Raw genomic sequence first — 25136 nt, 5'->3', positions numbered from 1 at the left:
AGAGGGACGATCATTTGTTTTTCAACAGGACAATGACCCAAAACACACCTCCAGGCTGTGTAAGGGATATTTGACCAAGAAGGAGAGTGATGGAGTGCTACATCAGATGATCTGGCCTCCACAATCACCCGACCTCGACCCAATTGAGATGGTTTGGGATGAGTCGGACTGCAGAGTGAAGGAAAAGCAGCCAACAAGTGTTCGGCGTGTGTGGGAACTCCTTCAAGTTGGAAAAGCATTCCTCATGAAGCTGGAGAGAGTGTGCAAAGCTGTCATCAAGGCATGGGTGGCTACTTTGAAGAATCTCATACATTTTTGTTTAACACGTCTTTGTTTACTACAGTACATGATTCTGTGTTATTTCATAGTTTTGTCTTCACTGTGATTGTACAATGTAGAAAACAGTAAAAATAAAGAAAAATCCCTTGAATGAGTAAGTGTCCAAACGTTTGACTGGTACTGTAAGTACATTACATTTAAGATCAAATTCACACAAAGTTTCACATAGACAAATCCCCAGAATACGGCATTGTAAATTACAGCATTTATCCAGGGTTTCACAGAACAGGATCCTTTGGTAAATGTACATATAGCCTCAAACTGAAATATGGCAATCCTTGCCATCTAGTGGCCATAAGGAATGAGAGCGTGTTGGAATCCATCACTAGAACTGCAGTGCACGAACAGACTGGTAAACAGGTTCAGAGGTCTCATCCTTGAAGCAAATATGTGTGTGTGGTAATACAGGACAATGATAATTATTTAATTGCAGACATGCAGACACCTGTATTCATTGCTAGATAGTTAAATAATGGATATTAAATGGCAAATCCATCTGAAAACATACATGTCCAGATGATCCAGTCTGTAGAACAGTGGTCAGAAATGTTCAGTGGTCAGTCAAAACACTATTTTCTCATTCCTCCTTTTGGCAGCAACACCAAGGCTTGTGCAGATATCTTTATTTCAGGTAAACTTTCTTCATGATCTTTTGCGTTGGCAAATAAAAATACATACACATGAAAAAATAATTACAATTAAATAATTATAATTACCCTGTATCCTTGAAATTCCCACTATGATAACAACGTGACTGTATTTTTTGAAATGGAACAATCCTTAACTTGTATAATCTCCTGTCGATTTGTTAATATTAATCAAGTAAATCATAAAACACATGGACATGTAAATGTAAAAATATCTAAACAACAAGTATAATGCAGCTGCAGTCTTGGCATACATTACATGTCATTGAAGTCAAAGAGTGTTCCTGTGTTACCAAGACGTTGCAGAGGACATATGACTGTAGTCAATATAACTGAGTTATTATACCTTTCCCTGCCATCTCTGTTTCAGTCCTGTCTGTAACCAGCACACACTGTATCATCTAGACCAGATTCCCTTAGAGAAGGGAACCTCTGCCACCTCTGGTGTCTTGGGCCTCCCACCCCTAAAACTCTTCTGTTCTGGCACTCCAATGATGGAACAAGCTTCCCCCTAATGTCAGGACAGCAGAGTCCCTGCCAATTTTCCCAAAATGTCTGAAACACTACCTCTTCAAAAAGTATCTTAAATAAGACATTTAATTCATGCTTATGCACTTGTGTTTTCCTACTAGCACTGACATTTGCTGATAACTTCTTTGAGGAAAAATGTACTTACTATGACTGTGATATGCGGTTGTCTGACCTAGGTATCTCAAGATGAATGCACTAACTGTAACGGTGTCTGCAGGCTTCCCATCCGAAACAGTTATGATTTTTTTCTTTGTTTTGGTCTTTGGCAAGGTTTTTTTGGGCTGTTCGTGCACACAAACATTTTTAGATGGAAGCCAAAGTCGGTAGCCAAAGTTGGTAACCAAACTTTACGCTTCTTCGTCGGTGATTGGTCAACAGTAGGGATTCTACAATGCTGTCATTGTTAATGCTTCATGTTTGCTGTCACTCAACTAGAGATTAATCGTTTTCATGCTAATTATTTCACTTGAGAAATACTGCACCAAACATTTTAGATGTAAAGTTGAGCAACTAAGATCTCCTCAGAAAAAATGTCAAAATTAATGAAACATTTCTTGAGTTATCATTAATTTTGGACTATTTTGAGAATGTGTTTACTGGCTACGGAGTTTCAATATGGACAAACAGTAGTAATTGCTGCTTTTTTCAAGCGAAGGGCATTTATTTTTTTAAAGATCTTCATTTTTTTCAAATCTCTTTTTCTCCCCAATTGATAGTTACAGTCTTGTCTCATCACTGCAACTCCCATACAGACTCGGGAGAGGCGAAGGTCGAGAGCAGTGTGTCCTCCGAAACACGACCCAGCCAAGCCGCTCTGTTTCTTGACACAATGCCCACTTAACCCGGAAGCCAGCCGCACCAATGTGTCGGAGGAAACACTGTACACCTGGCAACCGTGTCAGCGTGCATGTGCCCGGCCCACCACAGGAGTCGCTAGAGCGTGATGGGACAAGGACATCCCAGCCGGCCAAACCCTCCCCTAACCCAGACAACGCTGGGCCAATTGTGCACCGCCCCATGGGTCTCCCGGTCGTGGCCAGCAGCGACAGAGCCTGTACTCAAAACAGGATCTCTAGTGGCACAGCTAGCACTGCCTTAGACCTCTGCGCCACTCGGGAGGCTCAAGCGAAGGTCTTTTAAGGGAGTATATGAACACTTGTTCGGCTAAGCATCAGCCGAACCAAAGCATGCGGAAGGCTTAAGTCTCTCTGGATAAGAGCGCCTGCTCATTTATATTGAAAAAAATAGGGTAGTATAAACCAGTTCCCGGGTCTAAACATAACCAATGAAAAATACAGCCAGCTCAACCTGACCATCTGACATTATTATGGTTTGTGAATATGCTAAAGTATCATATTGAATGTTAAAATACATACACTAATATAATTTAGATGTGTTCTTATGACTATTGTCTTTTTTCCTAATCTTATTCCAGAAAATATCCATGTTCGGGCAGGGCAGCTACATATCATATATGCATCGACATACAGGAAAGTATGTACATTAATGCATTCAAAATGTTTGAGAACTTAAAAACAAAAACACTACAACATCACCATGAAAATCCGATTGTGATCGATGAAAGAGAAAAATCATTCCATATCAACTCTCAACGCTATGCTGTACTTGGCAAATCCACACAGTGTGAAACAAAAGGGTCCCTGGAGTGGTAGGTTGGGGGGTGACCTGCCAGACCTCTGGTAGTGGGGTGTACAGTATGTGTCCCAGAGACAGCAGAGGGGGAGTTGGCAGACTAGCAGGTCAGGTCCCTTTGCTGATGCCTGTTGTATGGTAGTCACCCTCCTTCATGGTCTCCAGCCACTCAGCTTGTCTTCTGAGCCTCCATGTGCAACGTGGGCCACACTCCACATATAAACTGATTGAACACATTGTGGACAAGTGTTAGGTTATTGTTGATATTATGGTGCCATACAGATGTAGGATCTTAATTTGAAAAACCTCTTGTGTATCATAACCTGAAGGCAGTTCTGATTCTGAATGATCTTCAGGTATGATGAGTATTAGAGAAGGATGGAGGGGGCCTCTGCCCAACAGTGGGCAGGCATACATACAGTGCCTTGCTAAAGTATTTGGCCCCCTTGAACTTTGCGACCTTTTGCCACATTTCAGGCTTCAAACATAAAGATATAAAACTGTATTTTTTTGTGAAGAATCAACAACAAGTGGGACACAAATCATGAAGTGGAACGACATTTATTGGATATTTCAAACTTTTTTAACAAATCAAAAACTGAAAAATTGGGCGTGCAAAATTATTCAGCCCCCTTAAGTTAATACTTTGTAGCGCCACCTTTTGCTGCGATTACAGCTGTAAGTCGCTTGGGGTATGTCTCTATCAGTTTTGCACATCGAGAGACTGACATTTTTTCCCATTCCTCCTTGCAAAACAGCTCAAGCGCAGTGAGGTTGGATGGAGAGCATTTGTGAACAGCAGTTTTCAGTTATTTCCACAGATTCTCGATTGGATTCAGGTCTGGACTTTGACTTGGCCATTCTAACACCTGGATATGTTTATTTTTGAACCATTCCATTGTAGATTTTGCTTTATGTTTTGGATCATTGTCTTGTTGGAAGACAAATCTCCGTCCCAGTCTCAGGTCTTTTGCAGACTCCATCAGGTTTTCTTCCAGAATGGTCCTGTATTTGGCTCCATCCATCTTCCCATCAATTTTAACCATCTTCCCTGTCCCTGCTGAAGAAAAGCAGGCCCAAACCATGATGCTGCCACCACCATGTTTGACAGTGGGGATGGTGTGTTCAGGGTGATGAGCTGTGTTGCTTTTACGCCAAGCATAACGTTTTGCATTGTTGCCAAAAAGTTCAATTTTGGTTTCATCTGACCAGAGCACCTTCTTCCACATGTTTGGTGTGTCTCCCAGGTGGCTTGTGGCAAACGTTAAACAACACTTTTTGTGGATATCTTTAAGAAATGGCTTTCTTCTTGCCACTCTTCCATAAAGGCCAGATTTGTGCAATATACGACTGATTGTTGTCCTATGGACAGAGTCTCCCACCTCAGCTGTAGATCTCTGCAGTTCATCCAGAGTGATCATGGGCCTCTTGGCTGCATCTCTGATCAGTCTTCTCCTTGTATGAGCTGAAAGTTTAGAGGGACGGTCAGGTCTTGGTAGATTTGCAGTGGTCTGATACTCCTTCCATTTCAATATTATCACTTGCACAGTGCTCCTTGGGATGTTTAAAGCTTGGGAAATCTTTTTGTATCCAAATCCGGCTTTAAACTTCTTCACAACAGCATCTCGGACCTGCCTGGTGTGTTCCTTGTTCTTCATGATGCTCTCTGCGCTTTTAACGGACCTCTGAGACTATCACAGTGCAGGTGCATTTACACGGAGACTTGATTACACACAGGTGGATTGTATTTATCATCATTAGTAATTTAGGTCAACATTGGATCATTCAGAGATCCTCACTGAACTTCTGGAGAGAGTTTGCTGCACTGAAAGTAAAGGGGCTGAATAATTTTGCACGGCCAATTTTTCAGTTTTTGATTTGTTAAAAAAGTTTGAAATATCCAATAAATGTCGTTCCACTTCATGATTGTGTCCCACTTGTTGTTGATTCTTCACAAAAAAATACAGTTTTATATCTTTATGTTTGAAGCCTGAAATGTGGCAAAAGGTCGCAAAGTTCAAGGGGGCCGAATACTTTCGCAAGGCCCTGCATGCAGCCGTTATGTATATGAAGATAGCTATTGTATAGAAATTGCATCCCCAAAAATGTCCTTATCATAACCCTCAGTCCATAAATGCATACCATAGAACTTAGTTATGACTGATTGAATGTCACACTACACATACTCAACTATATTTTCTATTCCCAACACCAATAATCTACTTAAAGAGGAATGTTCAGTATAAATATTGTTGGACTGTACAGGACAACTTAACAACAACACACTGAAGAGGGGTGATAGCAGAGTCATCTTCTGCTCAAAACCTCACGCTCTCTAGGTGTGGGGTCTTGATTTGGTCACCCTGTCGCAAGTAAAACTTGTAGAGCCTACATCTGTATACACAAGCATAGAACTGGGATGTGTTGAAGAACTGGGAGGATGAGAGCACGCTTACCTTTACTTTTGGTCTGTGTTTGAGGTAGATTGACCGTATCTGGAGGCTACATGACAACAGAACATACTACATTTTTCAGTAACACATTCTTGTAGAAATCATCTGACCATATCCCTACTCAAGATACCAGTCTGTTCTTAATCTAATTATGTTCTTCATGCAGAATAAATCAATTTTAGTGGGAACAAATACAATGAGCAAACAAACACAGTAGAAGCTTTATAAGACCTATAGAATATAGACGGTTCAGTGGATAGTTTACCTGAAGAGTATGTGTAGGTAGGAGCCCAGGCCTGTGAGGATGTGCCACCAGGCATGGAACTGTGTCACCGCCCCAACAACAGGGGGCAATCTCTGTCTGGTGGATCTAAAGGAGAGTGAGGAGTAGAGAGTTTTACATTTGATTCTGTCTACAAACGTAGAATCTTAATTTGAGACAGTTTGCTACAGCAGCTAAATAATCCTGCAGCAACAGGAAATAGTCGTTATTATGTGGATTATAAATATTGGCCATTTTTGTAGAGATTGATTAAAAATGTTAAAGGAAATTCAAGTCTGAAATTTTAAAGTGGAAATTACAAACTTCAGAAGTCTTTTTAAACCTCAAATACAGGCCAAGTTATAAAAAAAAAATTGCATTGCAGGAAAGTTCTCCTTCAACATTGAGATCCTACATCTAGGGAAATGGATGACCATATTCTGATGTCAGCATGTGCAAATTGTTTGTATATTTACCTGAGTGAGTCACATGCCAGATTATCAATGTTCCACAACAGGAACCCCAGCAGGAAGACACTCAGGGAGATGTAACACATAGGTTTGAGCCAGGGGTAGACCCTGCAGTTAAAATACAAAGTCATATGAGATGTATAAACAATGTTATAACATAGCCCTACTTCAGAGGAGGCTGGTGGGATGAGCTATGGGAGGACAGGTTCATTGTGATGGGTGGAATGGAATCAATGGAACGGTATCAAACGCATCAAACATATGGAAACCACGTTTGACTCCGTTCTATTTCAGCCATTACAATGAGCATTACAATGAGCTCCTCCCACCAGCCTCCTCTGCCCTACTTCGTACTGTGGTTTCTGAAAACGTTGTCATCCAGAACCACAAATATCAGCATAATAGCAGTATCCAATGGTGAGGGGCTATTATACAATTCAAACTTTGTAAGGACAACAAATGTACTGTTGACCTCTTAGTTATCAGTTAGTTTCCCAAACTACTGAGCCATGATGCTACGACATTGCCACATACCATGTAACTATGAAGAGAGAACGCATCACCAAGCAGGCTACAAGCGCACCATACATGACCTAAGGACACAAAAAGAAGAATCTTTAGTTTTGAAAAGCAACCAAATTCAGATCTGTGTCATATTTTAAAGTAGCCAAATTCTGGTGTTTTCACTAGAACAAAGGTGAAATTAAGTATGAGGTGTATAATGCACACGTTTTCAGACTGCTCTTTTGTGATGGTTGATGAGACGTATAAATGGATGGTCACAGTTCGTGTGTTGTATCTAAATGAGTAGCAAATCAAACTACATGCATCAGCTTGGTGTGAAACACTAACTAGTTGAAACAATATGCTGACACTATAACGTCCTCCAAAACAGACCTTCGAGGGCATGTTTATGACTAAACGTGTGCCACCATGGAGCAGTAGGTTAAGCAGAGGGGGCTCTGAAGTGTAAACAAAGGCTGCTTTGTCACTTTGTTTCCGTTGTTGTCGAGCAACACAGACACTTCTCTAGACTCTCAATATCCACAGCAACACTGGCTATTGTGGTGGTATGCTAGATAGGAGTTTATATAAGTGTAACCTGGGCATATAAGATTAGTCAAAGAGATAGTCAAATAGGTGGTGTATGACATGTTGTACGACAAGTGACAACGCTGAAATATATTGCATTGCTGAATACAACTGCACAGAGACATCTGAAGTGACATGCCACAATAGCAATCTAACAGGACCTCATGTCTGGCTGTTTCCACTTTTAGCCAGGGGCAATATTTACTAATGAAACAGTGAAACCTAATACCAAACAAAGAGCATGCTCACTGAAGAGTGCAAATGTACTCTCTCTTACCTGGTGAAATACTGGCTCTTTCCATTGTAAATACACCTGGGGGAAAAAAAGAGAAAAAAGAGAATGCAGATAGTGACATTAATTATTGACATAGAGTAATGGAATGAAAATGGACACAACAGTTACAGTCAGGTCCAAAATTATTGGCACCCTTGGTAAAGAAGAGGGAAAAAAACTTTATAAAATAAATAATACAAATAGCTCAGTATTTTGTATGCACATTTTTTAAATTCTATTATTTTATACTAATACAATTGCTCAGAGAAAGATTTTGTTCAACAAGCAAAAAATAAAAATCGAAAATAATCTGCATATGCATCTTTCTTTCGATGCTAAACCCACCACTGGTGTGCGTGGCCAAAGAGCTCTATTTTCATGTTATTTGACCACAACACCAGTTCCAATCCAAGTGCCAATGCATTTTAGCAAACTCCAGGCGTTTACATTTGTTGTTCGCTCTCAATAAAGTATTTTTTCTGGCACCCCTTCCAGAGAGCATGGAGGTGGAGTAAACTTGGTCACCGGAAGATACATGAAAAAAAAAACTGTAATTCTCCAGCTTTGGCCCTTTGCCTCCCGAACCGTCTTCCTTACTGTACGTGGGGACAAGATACACTTTCATCCAATACCAGGAAAGTTTACCACTGTTCCAGTGGTTTTAAACTGAATTGTTGCCCTAATAGTGGTATAGATGTAGGATCTTAAATATGAGCCAGTTTGGTACAGTAGGAAAATAATACTGCAGCAACAGGAAATATGAATTATTATGTGGATTATAACTAATGAAAAAATGTTGGAGGGGTTGATACATCTTTCAGTAGGGCAAATCAAGTCTGCCATTTTAAAGTGGAAATTACAAACTTTAGAAGCCTTTTTAAACCTTGAATCCACTACACTTTTGCATTTCCTGCGGTGCACGAAAATTCTCAGCAATAAAATAGTGATCAAATTAAGATCCTACAGCTGTAGTGGTATATATATATATATATATATATATATATGTCTGAGCAAATGCATTAGAATAATATAATTTGTATCAAGGGCACCAATAATTTTTGACCTGACTGTGGGATTTATGAGACACTCACCACACTGACTGAGACACTGAAGAACAATAACAATGTGATAGGAAATAAACTCAGAGTGTTTTCTTGCTTGAAGCATTCATATCTGTAACAAAAAATGAATTAAATTATCATTCCTCTCATGAAACACATTTGTAATTATAGACATACTGTATACAGTAAGGCTTTTGAGAAGGATGGAGAGCAAGATGATGAAAGATGCCCCAGTTGAAATGGAGGAACTCTAAGTGCCGCTGAATCCATAGACATCAGCTCAGTTACATGGCATCTACAACCACGAGAGAGACATAATATGTGCTTTCTTAGGGTGGATCAATTGGAGGGTTGGATTCACTTTTCATGTATCACATTACATTTTATATTGCCCTCAAATTACTTTCAGTGAGCTTTTGACCTGAGCTGCTCAATGGCATTGGCACTGTGAAAGCTGAAGAGCGTAAATCCATTATGTTGGGTACTTACAGACAGTAGACAAAGACACAGGTGCTGTAGATCATTGGCAGCTCATCAAGCAACTGTGGGGGTCAGACAGCAGAGACAGAGAGTGATGTATAATGGGATGGTCGGCACGAGCCAAGACAGGACTATTGTTTTCTGTTGACTCCAGTGTCTGACCGAACCGCATGTGCATTCTTCAGGAAATGATGAGGTATAATTTTTTATGTCCTTAACAGCTGAAAAGGTCCATGTGATTATGAGAACACAACTCTTCAATGGTGGATGCATACAGTGTGCTGACGAATCACAATTTATTTTTAGATACTAAAAGTCAGCTCACCTGCATCTCATATTGCAGCGTCATATGGAAGCACCAGGAACCGATGCCAACAGCTGGAACAGAAGAAGAGATCACATCAAACAAGCAGCAGGAAGCACAGACATTCAAACCATTCACTCAAATAAACAGAAAGGCATCTTGATGATGTCCTTTTAAAATACTATTAAGTAGGAGTAAGTACTGTAAGTAGCCTTACACAAGCCTTGGCTTGTACGAGCAGGAACGGCTCATAGGAGCAGGAGCCCATCTCCTGTTTCTGGAGTATGAGGCAGCTTAATGTACAAGTAAATCAAATAAAAATGTATTGGTCGTTTGCACAGATTTGCAGATTTTATTGCAGGTGCAGCGAAATGCTTATGTTTCTAGCACCAACAGTACATTAATATCTACCAATACAATAACAATACACACAATCAAAAAATTAAGGAAAATAATATTATCAGAGCGAGCAATATATAAAATAAATGGAATGTATAGACAGTATATTAATAGAACATGTGTATACAACAGTAGTTATATAAGATGAGCCATGACTAGAATACAGTATATACATACTGAACACTTGGTATACAAAAAATTAAGAACACCTGCTCTTTCCATGACATAGGCTGACCAGATGAATCCAGGTGAAAGCTATCATCCCTAATTTATGTCACTTGTTAAATCCACTTCAATCAGTGTAGATGAAGGGGAGGAGACAGGTTAAAGGATTTTTAAACATTGAGACAATGAAAACATGGATTGTGTATATGTGCCATTCAGATGGTGAATGGGCAAGACAAAACATTTAAGTGCCTTTTAATGGGGTATGGAAATAGGTGCACGGCGCACAGGTTTGTGTCAAGAGCTGCAACTCTGCTGGGTTTTTCACACTCAACAGTTTCCCGCTTGTATCAAGAATGGTCAATCACCCAAAGGACATCCAGCCAACTGTGGGAAGCAGTGGAGTCAACATTGGCCAGCATCCCTGTGGACACCTTGTAGAGTCTATGCCCAGGCAAATTGAGGTTGTTCTGAGGGAAGAGGGGGAGGTGCAACTCAATATTAGGAAGGTGTTCCTTATGTTTGGTACACTCAGTGGGTAAAATAGTATGAAAACATTCAAGTAGACCAGTGTTCAATGACTCTAGGTGCATAGGGCAGCAAGTCTATGGTGCAGGGTAGAGTACCGGGTGGTAACCAACTAGTGACAGTGTAAGGTTCAGGGCAGGTTACCAGGCGGAGGCCGACTAGTGATGACTGTTTAACAGTGTGATGGCCTGGAGATAAACAGCTTCGATCAGTCTCTCGGTCCCAGCTTTGATGCACATGTACTGTCTATGCCTGGTAGCGGGGTGAATAGGCCGTGGCACGGGTGGCTGAGGTCCTTGATCTTCTTGGCCTTCCTGTGACACCGGGTGCTATAGATGTCCTGGAGGACAGGCAGTGTGCCCCCAGTGATGCGTTGGGCTGACCGCACCACCCTCTGGAGAGTCTTGCGGTTGTGGACAGTGCAGTTGCCGTACCAGGCAGTAATACAGTCAGACCGAATGCTCTCAAAAGTGAATCTGTAGACATTTGTGAGGGTCTTAGGGGCTGAAACATTTCTGAGGTCGAAAAGGGTCTGTTCGGGGCTCTACAGGGCAACCATATTACTCGCAAATGGCCTAAATATTTTTCTGTGCGAACTGGAATTTTTATTTAGGCGCACCAGTGCCCCTAGAAGAATGAAGGATTCTAGCTTTATTACCTCATATTTTTCATTGAAATCCTACATTTCTTTGTGTGCGCCTACATTTTCCAACTTATGCACACGTATGCTCCTTGTAAAAAAGGTCAGCGTAGAGCCCTGTTGTTGTGCTTTCTTCACCACTCTGTCGGTGTGGAGGGACTATTTTAGGTCCTCAGTGATGTGCACGCGGAATAACTTGAAGCTTTTGACCCACTCCACTGCAGTTCCATCGATGTGGATGGAGGAGTGTTCTCTCTGCTGTCTCCAGTAGTCCACGATCAGCTCTTTCGTTTTGTTGACGTTGAGGGAGATGTCTCTCTCATGCAGTCTCCTCTGAACAGTTGATGTTGAAATGTGTCTGTTACTTAAAAACTCTGTGAAGAATTTATTTGGGCTGCAATCTGAGGTGCAGTTAACTCTAATGAACTTATCCTCTGCAGCAGAGGTAACTCTGGGTCTTCCTTTCCTGTGGCAGTCCTCATGAGAGAAAGTTTCATCATAGCGCTTGATGGGTTTTGCGACTGCACTTGAAGAAACTTAACGTTCTTGAAATGTTCTGTATTGACTGACCTTCATGTCTTAAAGTAATGATGGACTGTCATTTCTCTTTTCTTATTTGAGCTGTTTTTGCCATAATATGGACTATTTTACCAAATAGGGCTATCTCAAACGCATTAAGGAAAGACATTCCACTATTTTACTTTTAACAACGCACACCTGTTAATTGAAATGGATTCCAGGTGACTACCTCATGAAGCTGGTTGAGAAAATGTCAAGAGTGTGCAAAGCTGTCAAGGCGAAAGGTGGCTTTGAAGAATCTCAAATATATTTTTGTTTAACACTTTTTTGGTTACTACATGATTCCATATGTGTTATTTCATAGTTAAGGTCTTCACTAGTATTCTGCAATGTAGAAAACAGTAAAAATAAAGAAAAACCCTGTAATGAGTATGTTTCCAAACTTTTGACTAGTACTGTACATTTTTGCCCTCAGAACAGCCTAAATTCATCAGGGCATTGACTCTACAAGGTGTCGAAATCGTTCCACAAGGATGCTTGCCCATGTTGACTCAAACGCTTCCCACAGTTGTGTCAAGTTGGCTGGATGTTCTTTGGGTGGTGGACCATTCTTGATAGACACGGGAAACTTTTGAGCGTTTCAAACCCAGCAGCGTTGCAGTTCTTAATAAAACCGGTGTATCTGGTACCTACTACCATATCCCATTCAAAGGCACTTGCATTTTTTTGTCTTGTCCATTCACACTCTGAATGGCACACATACACAATCCATGTCTCAGTTGTCTCAAGCTTTAAATATAATTATTCAACCCGTCTCCTCCCCTTCCTCTACACTGATTGACGTGGATTTAATAAGTGACATTAATAAGGGATCATAGCTTTCACCTGGATTCACCTGGTCAGTCTATGTCATGGAGAGAGCAGGTGATCTTAATGTTTTGTATACTCAGCATACCGGATCGAGCATTCCATTCCAGCTAAACAATGGATATAATGTATAGCGTAAAAATAAAAATACATATTTAAAATGTACCCATAGGCAACGATTTCTGATGAAAAAACACATGGGGAAAAATGGGTATAGCATTTAGGAAATAAACTCATTTGTATTATAAAATATTAGTAAATCATACTAATAGTTCCTGATGTGTATGGAGCACCTACCTGCCAGTCCCAGAAAAGAGTAGACGTAGCGGAACTCTAGGCCGTCTTTATACGTCTGGATGGCACCGTAGATGGGAGGCAGGATCATAATGAGGTTGCTGACAGTGTTCCCTGTACAACAAGATAACAAACTGAGCAACTGTCAGAGGAAGACAAGACAACGTGTAGTGTATGATAGCAAACAACCACAATCATTTGATGTCTGATAGAATTTCTAATAGTGTGTCTCTTAGCAGATGGAAAACTAGAGAAAGAATAGTGTTTATAAATTTATAAAATCAGTAAGATTTAGACTGGTGAAATGAGTTTTTATTTATAAGGCCATTTTAGGAAAACTGCCATTTTATCTATGCTGTCTTCTGGCTCGAAAGGAAAATGCATAAAAGCATGGTCCTTTAATTTCTCAGCCCCCTGGTCTTGGAATCTCCTCCAAGCCAACCTAAAACTACAGGACCTGGTGTCCCTGGATGAGGTCAAAGGACAAATAGATGAACAGGTTGTTAAGACATGTAGTTGTTACTAGATGTTACTAGATGTCACTAGTTGCTTATGTAACGAAGCATGTTGTTTTACTTCACACGCACCACAAACAAACATGCCTGCACACACACACATCCACTGTTTGTTTGCTGTTGTATTTGTGCAGTCGCCAGTGTCTTCTGTCTGTGTTGCCCGTTTTGTCTTCCATAGTTTTTTTCTATCCCAGCCTCCGTCCCCACAGGAGGCATTTTGCCTCTTGCCATCATTGTAAATAAGAATTGGTTCTTAAATTCACTTGCCCGGTTAAATAAAGGTAACATATTTAATTTGAAGATTTCACAACACCAAGTGATGGTTGATGATTAACGATGCTAATGATTAGAATGTTGTTTCAAGTTGGGGCTTATATGCAAGAGGCAAGAGCTCTGAGGGCTAACTCAGTTCGTTGTTCAGTTAACACTGCTACACTGCTGTACTGTATTTGTTGCTTGCTTAGCTGCTGGATACAAAAGTAAAGGATTCTTGAAATCATATTGTTACAAATATATGTACAAGACTAAGGAATATTTGATGTCTGTTGCACAATATTTATGTTTAACATTAGGCTGGTGCCCTACATTAGTAAGTTGTGTTGTACATTAGGCTGACTGACTTCAGGTCAAATAGCATTAGCCATTCCCCAAGGTGCTGTAGTCAGTACAATGCCAAGAACTTTCCTGTTTAACGCTTTCATTAGTTTAACTTTAAGCAAACGTGAGGAGAATCTCCTGTTGAATGTATTCTGACCTCCCTCGATGCTGCAAGCAGCGCTACTATTATTCAGCTCTGCTGAGGTTCTGAAAACTGAGATATAGCACATGTATGCCACACAATGAGGGTAAAAAAAATTGTGGTTACCTCTTGGTCTGTATTCCACATTAGATGTATTGGACGTTGCACATTCCAGGCCTTTTATTCTACAACTTGGGACCCAATTTAAGAGTCAAACCAACCATTGCTTCAAACTCTACTGGTCGTGTGGAGTATCAGTGACACATTTATAAAAGCTACGTAAGAGCAAGTGTTCTGTTATCAGAGTATTAGTTCTAGGTTAGATGCTTTTTAATTTAAAAAAATGTTTCCTTCATATTATGCATGTGAATAGTCATTTAATCTAGTGTTTTCACCTTTCCAAGGTCAAGGAGAGAAGACGAGTGTTGGGTCAGTGTAATGTGGGTCATGGGTGAGTCAGAGATAGCGAGAGAAAACTAAAAGAGCAGTAGTTAAACACAGCTAATTCTGACCCACTTGGCAGTTTGAAAATTGTCATCATTAAAAACATAATAAAGCCAACTAACTGTATTATCATGGAGTTTTGCCATAACAGGACAGTGGGCGTTGGATTCTCAGAAAGCCTGTAGGGCAGAGTTTCTCAAACTTTTTGGGGCCAGGGATCTCTTTTGTAATAGCAAATTCACCAAGGACCCCCTCGTAAATCGAGTGAGATAGAACTAGCATAGAAGGAGTTTTACCGCTGCACTCACAATCATTTATCACTCATATCATTCAAAAGGGTATCCAAAAGCAAATTACGAATGCTGAGTTGCAGGTTTTTATCTTGCAATGGAATGAAGCTCTTAGTGTTAAAGATAATTATCATGAATAGAAAAATGTTGCGGTGCCTGTGTAACATGCTGACTAAACCAGCCCCGCACGTGAGTCCGTGTGCGCCATCGCATGGATGTTGATTTTGTCCATCCACACCAGACGCGATCATGATACGCAGATTAAAATATCAAAATCAATTGTGAACCAACTACATCAATTTGGGGGCAGGTCGAAACGCACATGAAACATTTATAGACATTAGCTAGCTAGCTGTTTCTAGCTAGTTTGTCCTGGGAGATGAACATTGGGGTGTTATTTTACCTGACATGCATATGGTCCTCTTTTTAGCTAGTTCTTTGTAGAATTTTCACCCAGAGTTTATTTTAGCGGTTGGCTACGCAGATGCTCGTTCAACATGCGAGTGTGGTTGTGTGGTGTGGTTGAAACAATGATTTATATTAACACTAGATGACTAGCAGGGGACGCTGTTTTGAAGCTATAGGGCCTCCATCTTGGTACTCCCCCACCATTGTAAAACATATTTTAGAAGCTATAAAAATGCATTTTTGAAATATACTAAAACATTTTCCTTAAAGTATATATATTTTTGAAGTACTATTGCTAATGTCCACACTACAACAAAAATGCTTAAATACATGTACTTTTGTCCTTGAAACATTTTACTTAAATACTGTAGAATTCCAATCATTCCTACAGTGCCTTCAGAAAGTATTCACATAGCTTGACTTTTTTTCACATTTTGTTGTGTTACAAAGTAGGATTAAAATGTATTTAATTGTCTTTATTTGTCAACAATCTACACAAACTACTCTGTCAAAGTGGAAGAAAAATTCTAAAGTTTGATTTTAATTTGTACAAAACACTAATATTTCTTCATTAAATAAGTATTCAAACCTCTTGAGTCAATACATGTTAGAATCACAATTGGCAGTGATTACAGCTATAAGTCTCTGGTTGTCTCTAAGTCTTGCTTTCCATACTTGGATTGCGCAACATTTACCCATTGTTCTTTTCAAAACTCTTCAAGCTTTGTCAAATTGGTTGTTGATCATTACTAGACAAACATTTTTCAGGTCTTGCCATATATTTTCAAGTCGATTAAAGTCAAAACCGTAACATAGCCACTCAGGAAATGTCACTGTCTTCTTGGTAAGCAAATCCAGTGTAGATTTTGGCCTTGTTTTAGGTTATTGTCGTGCTGAAAGGTGAATTAATATCCCAGCGTCTGGTGGAAAGCAGACTGAACCAGGTTTTCCTCTAGGGTTTTGCCTGTGCTTAGCTCCATTCCTTTGTTATCCTGAAAAACTCACCAGTCCTTAACGATTACAAGCATACCAATAACTTGATGCAGCCACCACTCTGCTTGAAAATATGGAGAGTGGTACTCAATAATGTGTTGTATTTTCCCCAAACATAGCACTTTGTATTCAGGACTAAAAGTGAATTGCTTTTCCACATCTTTTGCAGTATTACTTTATTTCTTTCTTGCAGGATGCATGTTTTGGAATATTTGTATTCTGTCCTTTACACTCTGTCAATTAGGTTAGTATTGTGGAGTAACTACAATGTTGTTTATCCATCCACATTTTTTTCCTATCACAGCCATTAAACACTAACTGTTTTAAAGTCACCATTGGCCTCATGGGGAAATCCCTGAGCAGTTTCCTTCCTCTCTGGTGACTGTGTTAGGAAGGACGCCTGTATCTTTGTAGTGACTGGGTGTATTGATACACCCTCCAACCTTCACCATGCGCAAAGGGATATTCAATGTCTGCTTTTTCATGTTCACACATCTACCAATAGGTGTCCTACTTTGAAAGACATTGGAAAACCTCCCTGTTCATTGTGGTTGAATCTGTGTTTGAAATTCACTGCTCGACTGAGGGACCTTACAGATACTTGTATGTGTGGGGTACAGACATGAGGTAGTCAGTCAAAAATCATGTTAAACACTATTATTGTGTCCATGCAACGTATTATGTGACTTGTTAAGCACATTTTTACTCCTGAACTTGTTTAAGCTTGCCATAACAAAGGGGTTGAATACAGTACTTTTTTTTGTTTTGATTCAAGACATTTCAGCTTTTCATTTTTTTTGTTGCATTTGTAGAACAAAATCAAAAAACATAACTCTACTTTGACATTGTGGATTATTGTGTGTAGGCCAGTGAAAAAACAACCTCATTTAATCAATTTTAAATTCAGGCTGTAACAACAAAATACGGAAAAAGTCTAGGGGTGTGAATTAGTGATGCGTGGGTTGACTCATAACCCGCAGGCCCCCCCAGTTATATCCGTTGGGCTGACGGGTTTAGTGTCATTCAAAATTGTTTGGATGAAGAGCGTGTGTTGCGGCGGGCAGGTTGAATAAAGAGAAAAAGGTACATTAAAAAAATCCAGAAATGTACATTTCTTGTGCAATTTATATCTATAGGCTACATTGAGGTTTTTCTTTCATTATTTTAGGCTCTCTGGCATTAGTGCGTAAGCCTAAGGTTTAGGGTCAAACTGTATGCAGGCCAAATAGTCTTCACGCCTATCGCCAAATGTTTTTGGGAGCGGGCAGAACAAGTTTACGTCACTCCACAGAGGCAAAAGGGAAAATGTCGGAGTTTAATTCAATAAGAGAAAAGCTGAAGAGTTGAAAATAAGAGGGCCAGAAAAGTCATGTTTGGGAAAGATTTGGTGAAGTGGTAGCTCTGTCAGCTCTGGGATTCGATCCAGCAAACTTTCGGATACTGGCCCACTCGGCTACCTGCCGCCGAGAGAGCCTATATGCTGAAGCCATCTTGTGGCGCATTTCATTGTACACATGCGCAAAGCGACTTTTTAATGTGCGGTATAGATAGCCTATTACAGTAGCATACTTGTAAACAGTTAGGCCTACTTGAAAGAGCGCGGTGCTGCTGCAGGTGCAAGTGAAGTTGTGACTCATTGGCGGGTCTGGCATCCGCCTAGGCAAGAAGCACGGTCGAGGTGACGACACTAATGGTAACTTCTACCTTACCGGTATAAAAACATCAAAGCTGTATTTAAATGTAGAAATAACAGGCATGATCTAGCCTTCTGGCGCGAGCGTACGGGAATGGCACCACCAGGCATAATGTTTACGCTATTTCTGAGACGGCTTTCCGCACCGAGCCACATCCGTATTTATTGCATTCATTTTTGTTTTCTATTACTAGTTTTTCAATAAGCATGGTGTCAGCTGTACTTACAGAATTCTGCGATGTAGAAAGAGACGACATAATTATCCTCACACCAATCTAGCGTTGAGGTTGGCCGCCCCCAGTATCCCAGCCTGTCTGCGGATGGAGCCATGATGGAAAAAACGATCGGGCAGTTCTGTGTGGCTGGCAGTCCAAACACTTAAAAGACACACCCTATCCCCTCAGCCCTCAAATGAAGTGGACACTTCTGATGACGTATCATGACGTCTGACAAGTATACACTTACAGAGCGAGGGAGGAAGGAATGATTTTTGTGTGTGTGTGAGTTAAGGAGGAGTGCAGCATCTTTAGTACTAACGAATTATGACCGAAAGGCGCCCTCCATCCCCTCAGTTACAACCAATTGTATGTATTAACCCTAGATGACTGACAGGGGGCGCTGTTTTGAAGCCACTGCGCCGCCATTTTGGTACACTATAGTAAAATATATACAGTACCAGTCAAAAGTTTGGACACACCTACCCTTTCCAGTGTTTTTCTTTCTTTTTTTTTACTATTTTCTACATTGTAGAATAATAGTGAAGACATAAACTATGAAATAACACATGGAATCATATACCGGTACCCCCTGTATATAGCCTCGCTATTGTTATTTTATTGCTGCTCTTTAATTATTTTATTTCTTATTTTTTACTTATCTACTTTATTTTTTACTTAGGAGGCATTTTTCTTTAAACTGCATTGTTGGTTAAGGGCTTGTAAGTAAGCATTTCACTATAAGGTGCATGTCACAAATAACATTTGATTTGATGTAGTAACCAAACAATTGTTAAACAAATCAAAATGTATTTTATATTTGAGACTTTTCAAAGTAGCCACCCTTTGCCTTGATGACAACTTTGCACACTCTTGGCATTCTCTCAACCAGCTTCATGAGGTAGTCACCTGGAATGCATTTAATTTAACAGGTGTGCCTTGTTAAAAGTTAATTTGTGGAATTACTTTCCTTCTTAATGCATTTGAGCCAATCAGTTGTGTTGTCATAAGGTAGGTGTCACGTCTACTCCCGCTCCCCCTCTCCAGCATTCAATGTCGCAGGTTTACTAATCCCTGGCTCTGACTACCATCATTACGCACACCTGGCACCATCATTATGCGCACCTGCGCCTCATTATGAGACTCACCTGGACTATATCACTTCACTGAATACCTCCCCTATATCTGTCAATCCCTTTCATTCCCTGGCAGTATTAGTTATGTGTTTCATGTCCAGACGCTACTCTTGTTTTGTATCGATCTATGTTTATTGTATTATTAAACTCACCCCCTGCACTTTTTGACTCCCAGCATCTCCTTTACAAAATACTGCCTTGACAAATGGAAGCAGCAGGAAATCAGGATATCTCCCAGACAGTCGACGAACAGGGATACCTACTTTGTCAACACCATGACCAGCTGGCACAACTGGAGAAGGCTATGGAAGAGGTTCTTCGCAGTCTTCAACGTCTCGAACATATCCGAGAGGCGTTGCCTTCAACTAGTGGAGGATACTCTGCCAACCGGCAGACCCAGCGAGCCAGCACACCAGTCCATTCAGCAGTCTGCCCAGGTCAGCGATGCCCGTTTATCCCTCCCAGATAAATATGACAGAACCCCATCGAAATGCCGTGGATTCCTACTCCCCACCACGAGAGGACCAAAGTTGCCACGGTTATTTCTCTGCTGACTCTACGACCGTCTGGGAGAGAGGAGAGGAGGAACTGGCTTCGTATTAGGAGTTCATGGCTCTGTTCAGAGGTATCTTCGATCATCCACCGGAGGGCAGAGAGGGGGGTGAGCGTCTATTCCAACTGTGGCAGGATTACCAGACCGCTGCCGAGTTCACGCTCACCTTCCGGACAATAGCAGCATCCAGCGGATGGAATGAGCCGGGGCTCCATATGCTATTCAGTAGAGGACTGTACGAGGAGGTCCAGACGGAACTGGCATGTAGAGACGTCAACCTCTCCTTGAACGTGATGGCCATCCGCCTGGATAACCTACTTCGGGAACATCAGTACCCTCATCGCTTCTCTCCCTCCCTCAGTGACCACTCTGTATCAGACCCTGAACCCATGGAGGTTGGGGTCACACGCCTCCCCGCGCCTGAGCGACGCAGACGGAAACAGCTGGGGCTCTGTCCCTATTGTGGTCAAGGGGGGCACCAGCTTCAGCATTGTCCGGTACGTCCCAACTTGGGATCCACTCTGATTGGCCAAGAGTGTGCAAAGTTGTCATCAAGGCAATGGGTGGCTACTTTGAAAAGTCTCATATAAAATACATTTTGATTTGTTTAACAATTTTTTGGTTAATACATCAAATCAAATGTTATTTGTGACATGCACCTTACAGTGAAATGCTTACCTACAAGCAGTGGATTCCGGTGTGGCGGGGAACGTTATTGATCAGACCCTTGCCTCCTCTCTGAACATCACCTCATACCCGCTCTGCTCTCTGTTTCAAGGCCTTGATAATTGGCCACTAGGATCAGGAATCATCACACACATCACCACACCACTCACCCTAACCGTGGAGTCCATTCATCAGGAAAACATTCCCGTCTTCATCATTAGTGCACCAGCTCACAAGATCAGCCTCCCAAGGTTCCAACGCCACAACCCCAACATCTCTTGGTCAAGGATGAGTATCACGGACTGGTCACCCGAATGCCGGGAGGACCTGCTTTCCCATCCCCTAGAGTCTTAGCCCCTGTGGTCTAGGACGTAGATGTGGACATTCGCCAGGCTCTGGAGAGGGAACCCGCACCCACTACCTGTCCTCCTGAGCGCATCTACGTTCCCACGGTGATAAGGGATCCCTCTCTCTGGTCTCCCTACTGCTCTCTAGGTCGCTGAAGCACTGTTCCAGCAGGGCTTCGGACATTCTGGTCTTTCGAAGGACAGAGTCTGCTTCGAGTCCCCCAAGTCACATCACGGGTATGGAGAGCCTTCATGGAGAAGTTTAGGGTCACGGTCAGCCTCACTTCCGGGTATAGGCCTCAGTCTATGGGAGTGGTGTACAGTAGATAGCCCTATTTGGTAAAATACCAAGTCCATATTATGGCAAGAACAGCTCAAATAAGCAAAGAGAAATGACAGTCCATCATTACTTAAAGACATTGAGGTCACTCAATATGGAACATTTCAAGAACTTTGAATGTTTAGTCAAGTGCAGTCGCAAAAACCTTCTAACGCTATATTGAAACTGGCTCTCATGAGGACCGTCACAGGAAAGGAAAACCGACAGACATCTCAACATCAAGTGTTCAGAGGAGACTGCGTGAATCAGGCCTTCATGGTCGAATTGCTGCAAAGAAACCAATACTAAAGGATACCAATAAGAAGAGACTTGCTTGGGCCAAGAAACACAAGCAATGGACATTAGACTGGTGGAAATCTTTCCTTTGGTCTGATGAGTCCAAATTTGAGATTTTTAGTTCCAACCGACGTGTCTTTGTGAGATGCAGAGTACAGTGCCTTGCGAAAGTATTCGGCCCCCTTGAACTTTGCGACATTTTGCCACATTTCAGGCTTCAAACATAAAGATATAAAACTGTATTTTTTTGTGAAGAATCAACAACAAGTGGGACACAATCATGAAGTGGAACGACATTTATTGGATATTTCAAACTTTTTTAACAAATCAAAAACTGAAAAATTGGGCGTGCAAAATTATTCAGCCCCTTTACTTTCAGTGCAGCAAACTCTCTCCAGAAGTTCAGTGAGGATCTCTGAATGATCCAATGTTGACCTAAATGACTAATGATGATAAATACAATCCACCTGTGTGTAATCAAGTCTCCGTATAAATGCACCTGCACTGTGATAGTCTCAGAGGTCCGTTAAAAGCGCAGAGAGCATCATGAAGAACAAGGAACACACCAGGCAGGTCCGAGATACTGTTGTGAAGAAGTTTAAAGCCGGATTTGGATACAAAAAGATTTCCCAAGCTTTAAACATCCCAAGGAGCACTGTGCAAGCGATAATATTGAAATGGAAGGAGTATCAGACCACTGCAAATCTACCAAGACCTGGCCGTCCCTCTAAACTTTCAGCTCATACAAGGAGAAGACTGATCAGAGATACAGCCAAGAGGCCCATGATCACTCTGGATGAACTGCAGAGATCTACAGCTGAGGTGGGAGACTCTGTCCATAGGACAACAATCAGTCGTATATTGCACAAATCTGGCCTTTATGGAAGAGTGGCAAGAAGAAAGCCATTTCTTAAAGATATCCATAAAAAGTGTCGTTTAAAGTTTGCCACAAGCCACCTGGGAGACACACCAAACATGTGGAAGAAGGTGCTCTGGTCAGATGAAACCAAAATTGAACTTTTTGGCAACAATGCAAAACGTTATGTTTGGCGTAAAAGCAACACAGCTGAACACACCATCCCCACTGTCAAACATGGTGGTGGCAGCATCATGGTTTGGGCCTGCTTTTCTTCAGCAGGGACAGGGAAGATGGTTAAAATTGATGGGAAGATGGATGGAGCCAAATACAGGACCATTCTGGAAGAAAACCTGATGGAGTCTGCAAAAGACCTGAGACTGGGACGGAGATTTGTCTTCCAACAAGACAATGATCCAAAACATAAAGCAAAATATACAATGGAATGGTTCAAAAATAAACATATCCAGGTGTTAGAATGGCCAAGTCAAAGTCCAGACCTGAATCCAATCGAGAATCTGTGGAAAGAACTGAAAACTGCTGTTCACAAATGCTCTCCATCCAACCTCACTGAGCTCGAGCTGTTTTGCAAGGAGGAATGGGAAAAAATGTCAGTCTCTCGATGTGCAAAACTGATAGAGACATACTCCAAGCGACTTACAGCTGTAATCGCAGCAAAAGGTGGCGCTACAAAGTATTAACTTAAGGGGGCTGAATAATTTTGCACGCCCAATTTTTCAGTTTTTGATTTGTTAAAAAAGTTTGAAATATCCAATAAATATCGTTCCACTTCATGATTGTGTCCCACTTGTTGTTGATTCTCCACAAAAAAATACAGTTTTATATCTTTATGTTTGAAGCCTGAAATGTGGCAAAAGGTCGCAAAGTTCAAGGGGGCCGAATACTTTCGCAAGGCACTGTAGGTGAACGGATGATCTCCATGCGTGGTTTCCACCGTGAAGCATGGAGGAGGGTTGTGATGGTGTGGGGGTGCTTTGCTGGTGATACTGTTTGTGATTTATTTAGAATTCAAGGCATACTTAACCAGTATGGCTACCACAGCATTCTGCAGTGATATGTCCTCCCATCTGGTTTAAGCTTAGCGGGACTATCTTTTTTTTTTTTTTTTGCGGGACAATGACCAAAAAGACACCTCCAGACTGTGTAAGGGCTATTTGACCAAGAAGGAGAGTGATGGAGTGCTGCATCAGATGACCTGGCCTCCACAATCATCCGACCTCAACTCAATTGTGATGGTTTGGGATGAGTTGGGCCGCAGAGTGAAAGAAAAGCAGCCATCCAGCATATGTGGGAACTCCTTCAAGACTGTTGGAAAATCATTCCAGGTGAAACTGGTTGAGAGAATGCCATGAGTGTGCAAAGCTGTCATCAAGGCAAAGGATGGCTATTTTGAAGAGTCTAAAATTTATTTTTGTTTGTGTAACACTTGTTTTTGTTACTACATGATTCCATATGTGTTATTTCATAGTTTTGATACCTTCACTATTATTCTACAATTTAGAAAATAGTAAAAATAAAGAAAAACCCTTGAACGAGTAGGTGTGTCCAAACTTTTGACTGGTACTGTATATATTTTTTGGGAATAGTAAGAATACCTTACTGTTTTTTTATTTTTTTTATTTCACCTTTATTTAACCAGGTAGGCTAGTTGAGAACAAGTTCTCATTTGCAACTGCGACCTGGCCAAGATAAGGCATAGCAGTGTGAACAGACAACACAGAGTTACACATGGAGTAAACAATTAACAAGTCAATAACACAGTAGAAAAAGGGGAGTCTATATATACATTGTGTGCAAAAGGCATGAGAAGGTAGGCAAATAATTACAATTATGCAGATTAACACTGGAGTGATAAAAGATCAGATGGTTATGTAAAGGTAGAGATAGAGATATTGGTGTGCAAAAGAGCAGAAAAATAAATAAATAAAAACAGTATGGGGATGAGGTAGGTGAAAATGGGTGGGCTATTTACCAATAGACTATGTACAGCTGCAGCGATCGGTTAGCTGCTCACTACAACAACAACAAAAACACCTAAATACATTTGATTGAAATACTGTAGAATTCCATTCATTCCTATGGCGGACTGCTCCTACTGAGGAGTACCAATATGGTGGCCGGTGGCTATGAAGTCTCTCATTGGCCATTACATAGCATAAGCACTCCAGGGTTTATACACATCATTGGTTTACAACCAACCTGGTACAGGTGAGGTTTGCTTGGGCAGGTTACTGCAGAAGCATACCGATATTCACAACAGTGTTTTCTTAAATGTATCAGTGGTATAGGCCACTTTCGGGTTCTCATCCTGGCAAATGGTACAACAATGATTGTGCTTTTAATTCATTCATGTTATTACTGTGTAATTAACTTTAAACCATGTAATTAAATACATTTTTAAAAAACGGGTGATTTATATACCATAATCATTTTTGACACTTTAAAGTGCCCCATGAGCTTAGTTCAACTGTCGTTCTCCATCAGAACCGAAAATATAGGCATGTTTTACTCTACTGTTCGTTAACAATACAGGCCTAATTGTAAACAAACACTATATAGTCTTAAAACATGGTTCAAACTATCATTTTGATATCATCGATGGTCAGTCCTTGCATCCATAGCTCTGTCTATGAATTTGAAAATGGTTACATTTCTCCAGCCCCATC

At 41.0% G+C, this 25136-nt stretch overlaps 1 protein-coding gene across 1 annotated transcript; it reads right to left on the bottom strand.

Annotated features, from left to right (window-relative positions):
* Positions 1-926: 926 nt before the first annotated feature.
* LOC110533681 (alkaline ceramidase 3) lies at positions 927-19159 on the bottom strand. Its single transcript, XM_021618129.3, has 11 exons — positions 18288-19159; positions 12982-13092; positions 9588-9640; positions 9272-9324; positions 8813-8894; positions 7725-7760; positions 6890-6948; positions 6362-6463; positions 5889-5993; positions 5627-5672; positions 927-3393 (listed from the first exon to the last, which is right to left on the bottom strand). Exons 1-11 carry the CDS (start codon positions 18388-18390, stop codon positions 3340-3342), a joined length of 804 nt encoding a protein of 267 aa, XP_021473804.3. The 5' UTR covers positions 18391-19159; the 3' UTR covers positions 927-3339.
* Positions 19160-25136: the final 5977 nt, after the last annotated feature.

The sequence above is a fragment of the Oncorhynchus mykiss genome, chromosome 10 (assembly GCF_057628025.1).
Source record: "Oncorhynchus mykiss isolate SJ-2025 chromosome 10, ASM5762802v1, whole genome shotgun sequence".
Classification (NCBI taxonomy): Eukaryota; Metazoa; Chordata; class Actinopteri; order Salmoniformes; family Salmonidae; genus Oncorhynchus; species Oncorhynchus mykiss.
Note: the sequence above shows the minus strand (reverse complement) of the source record. Positions and strands in the feature narration are given on the sequence as shown.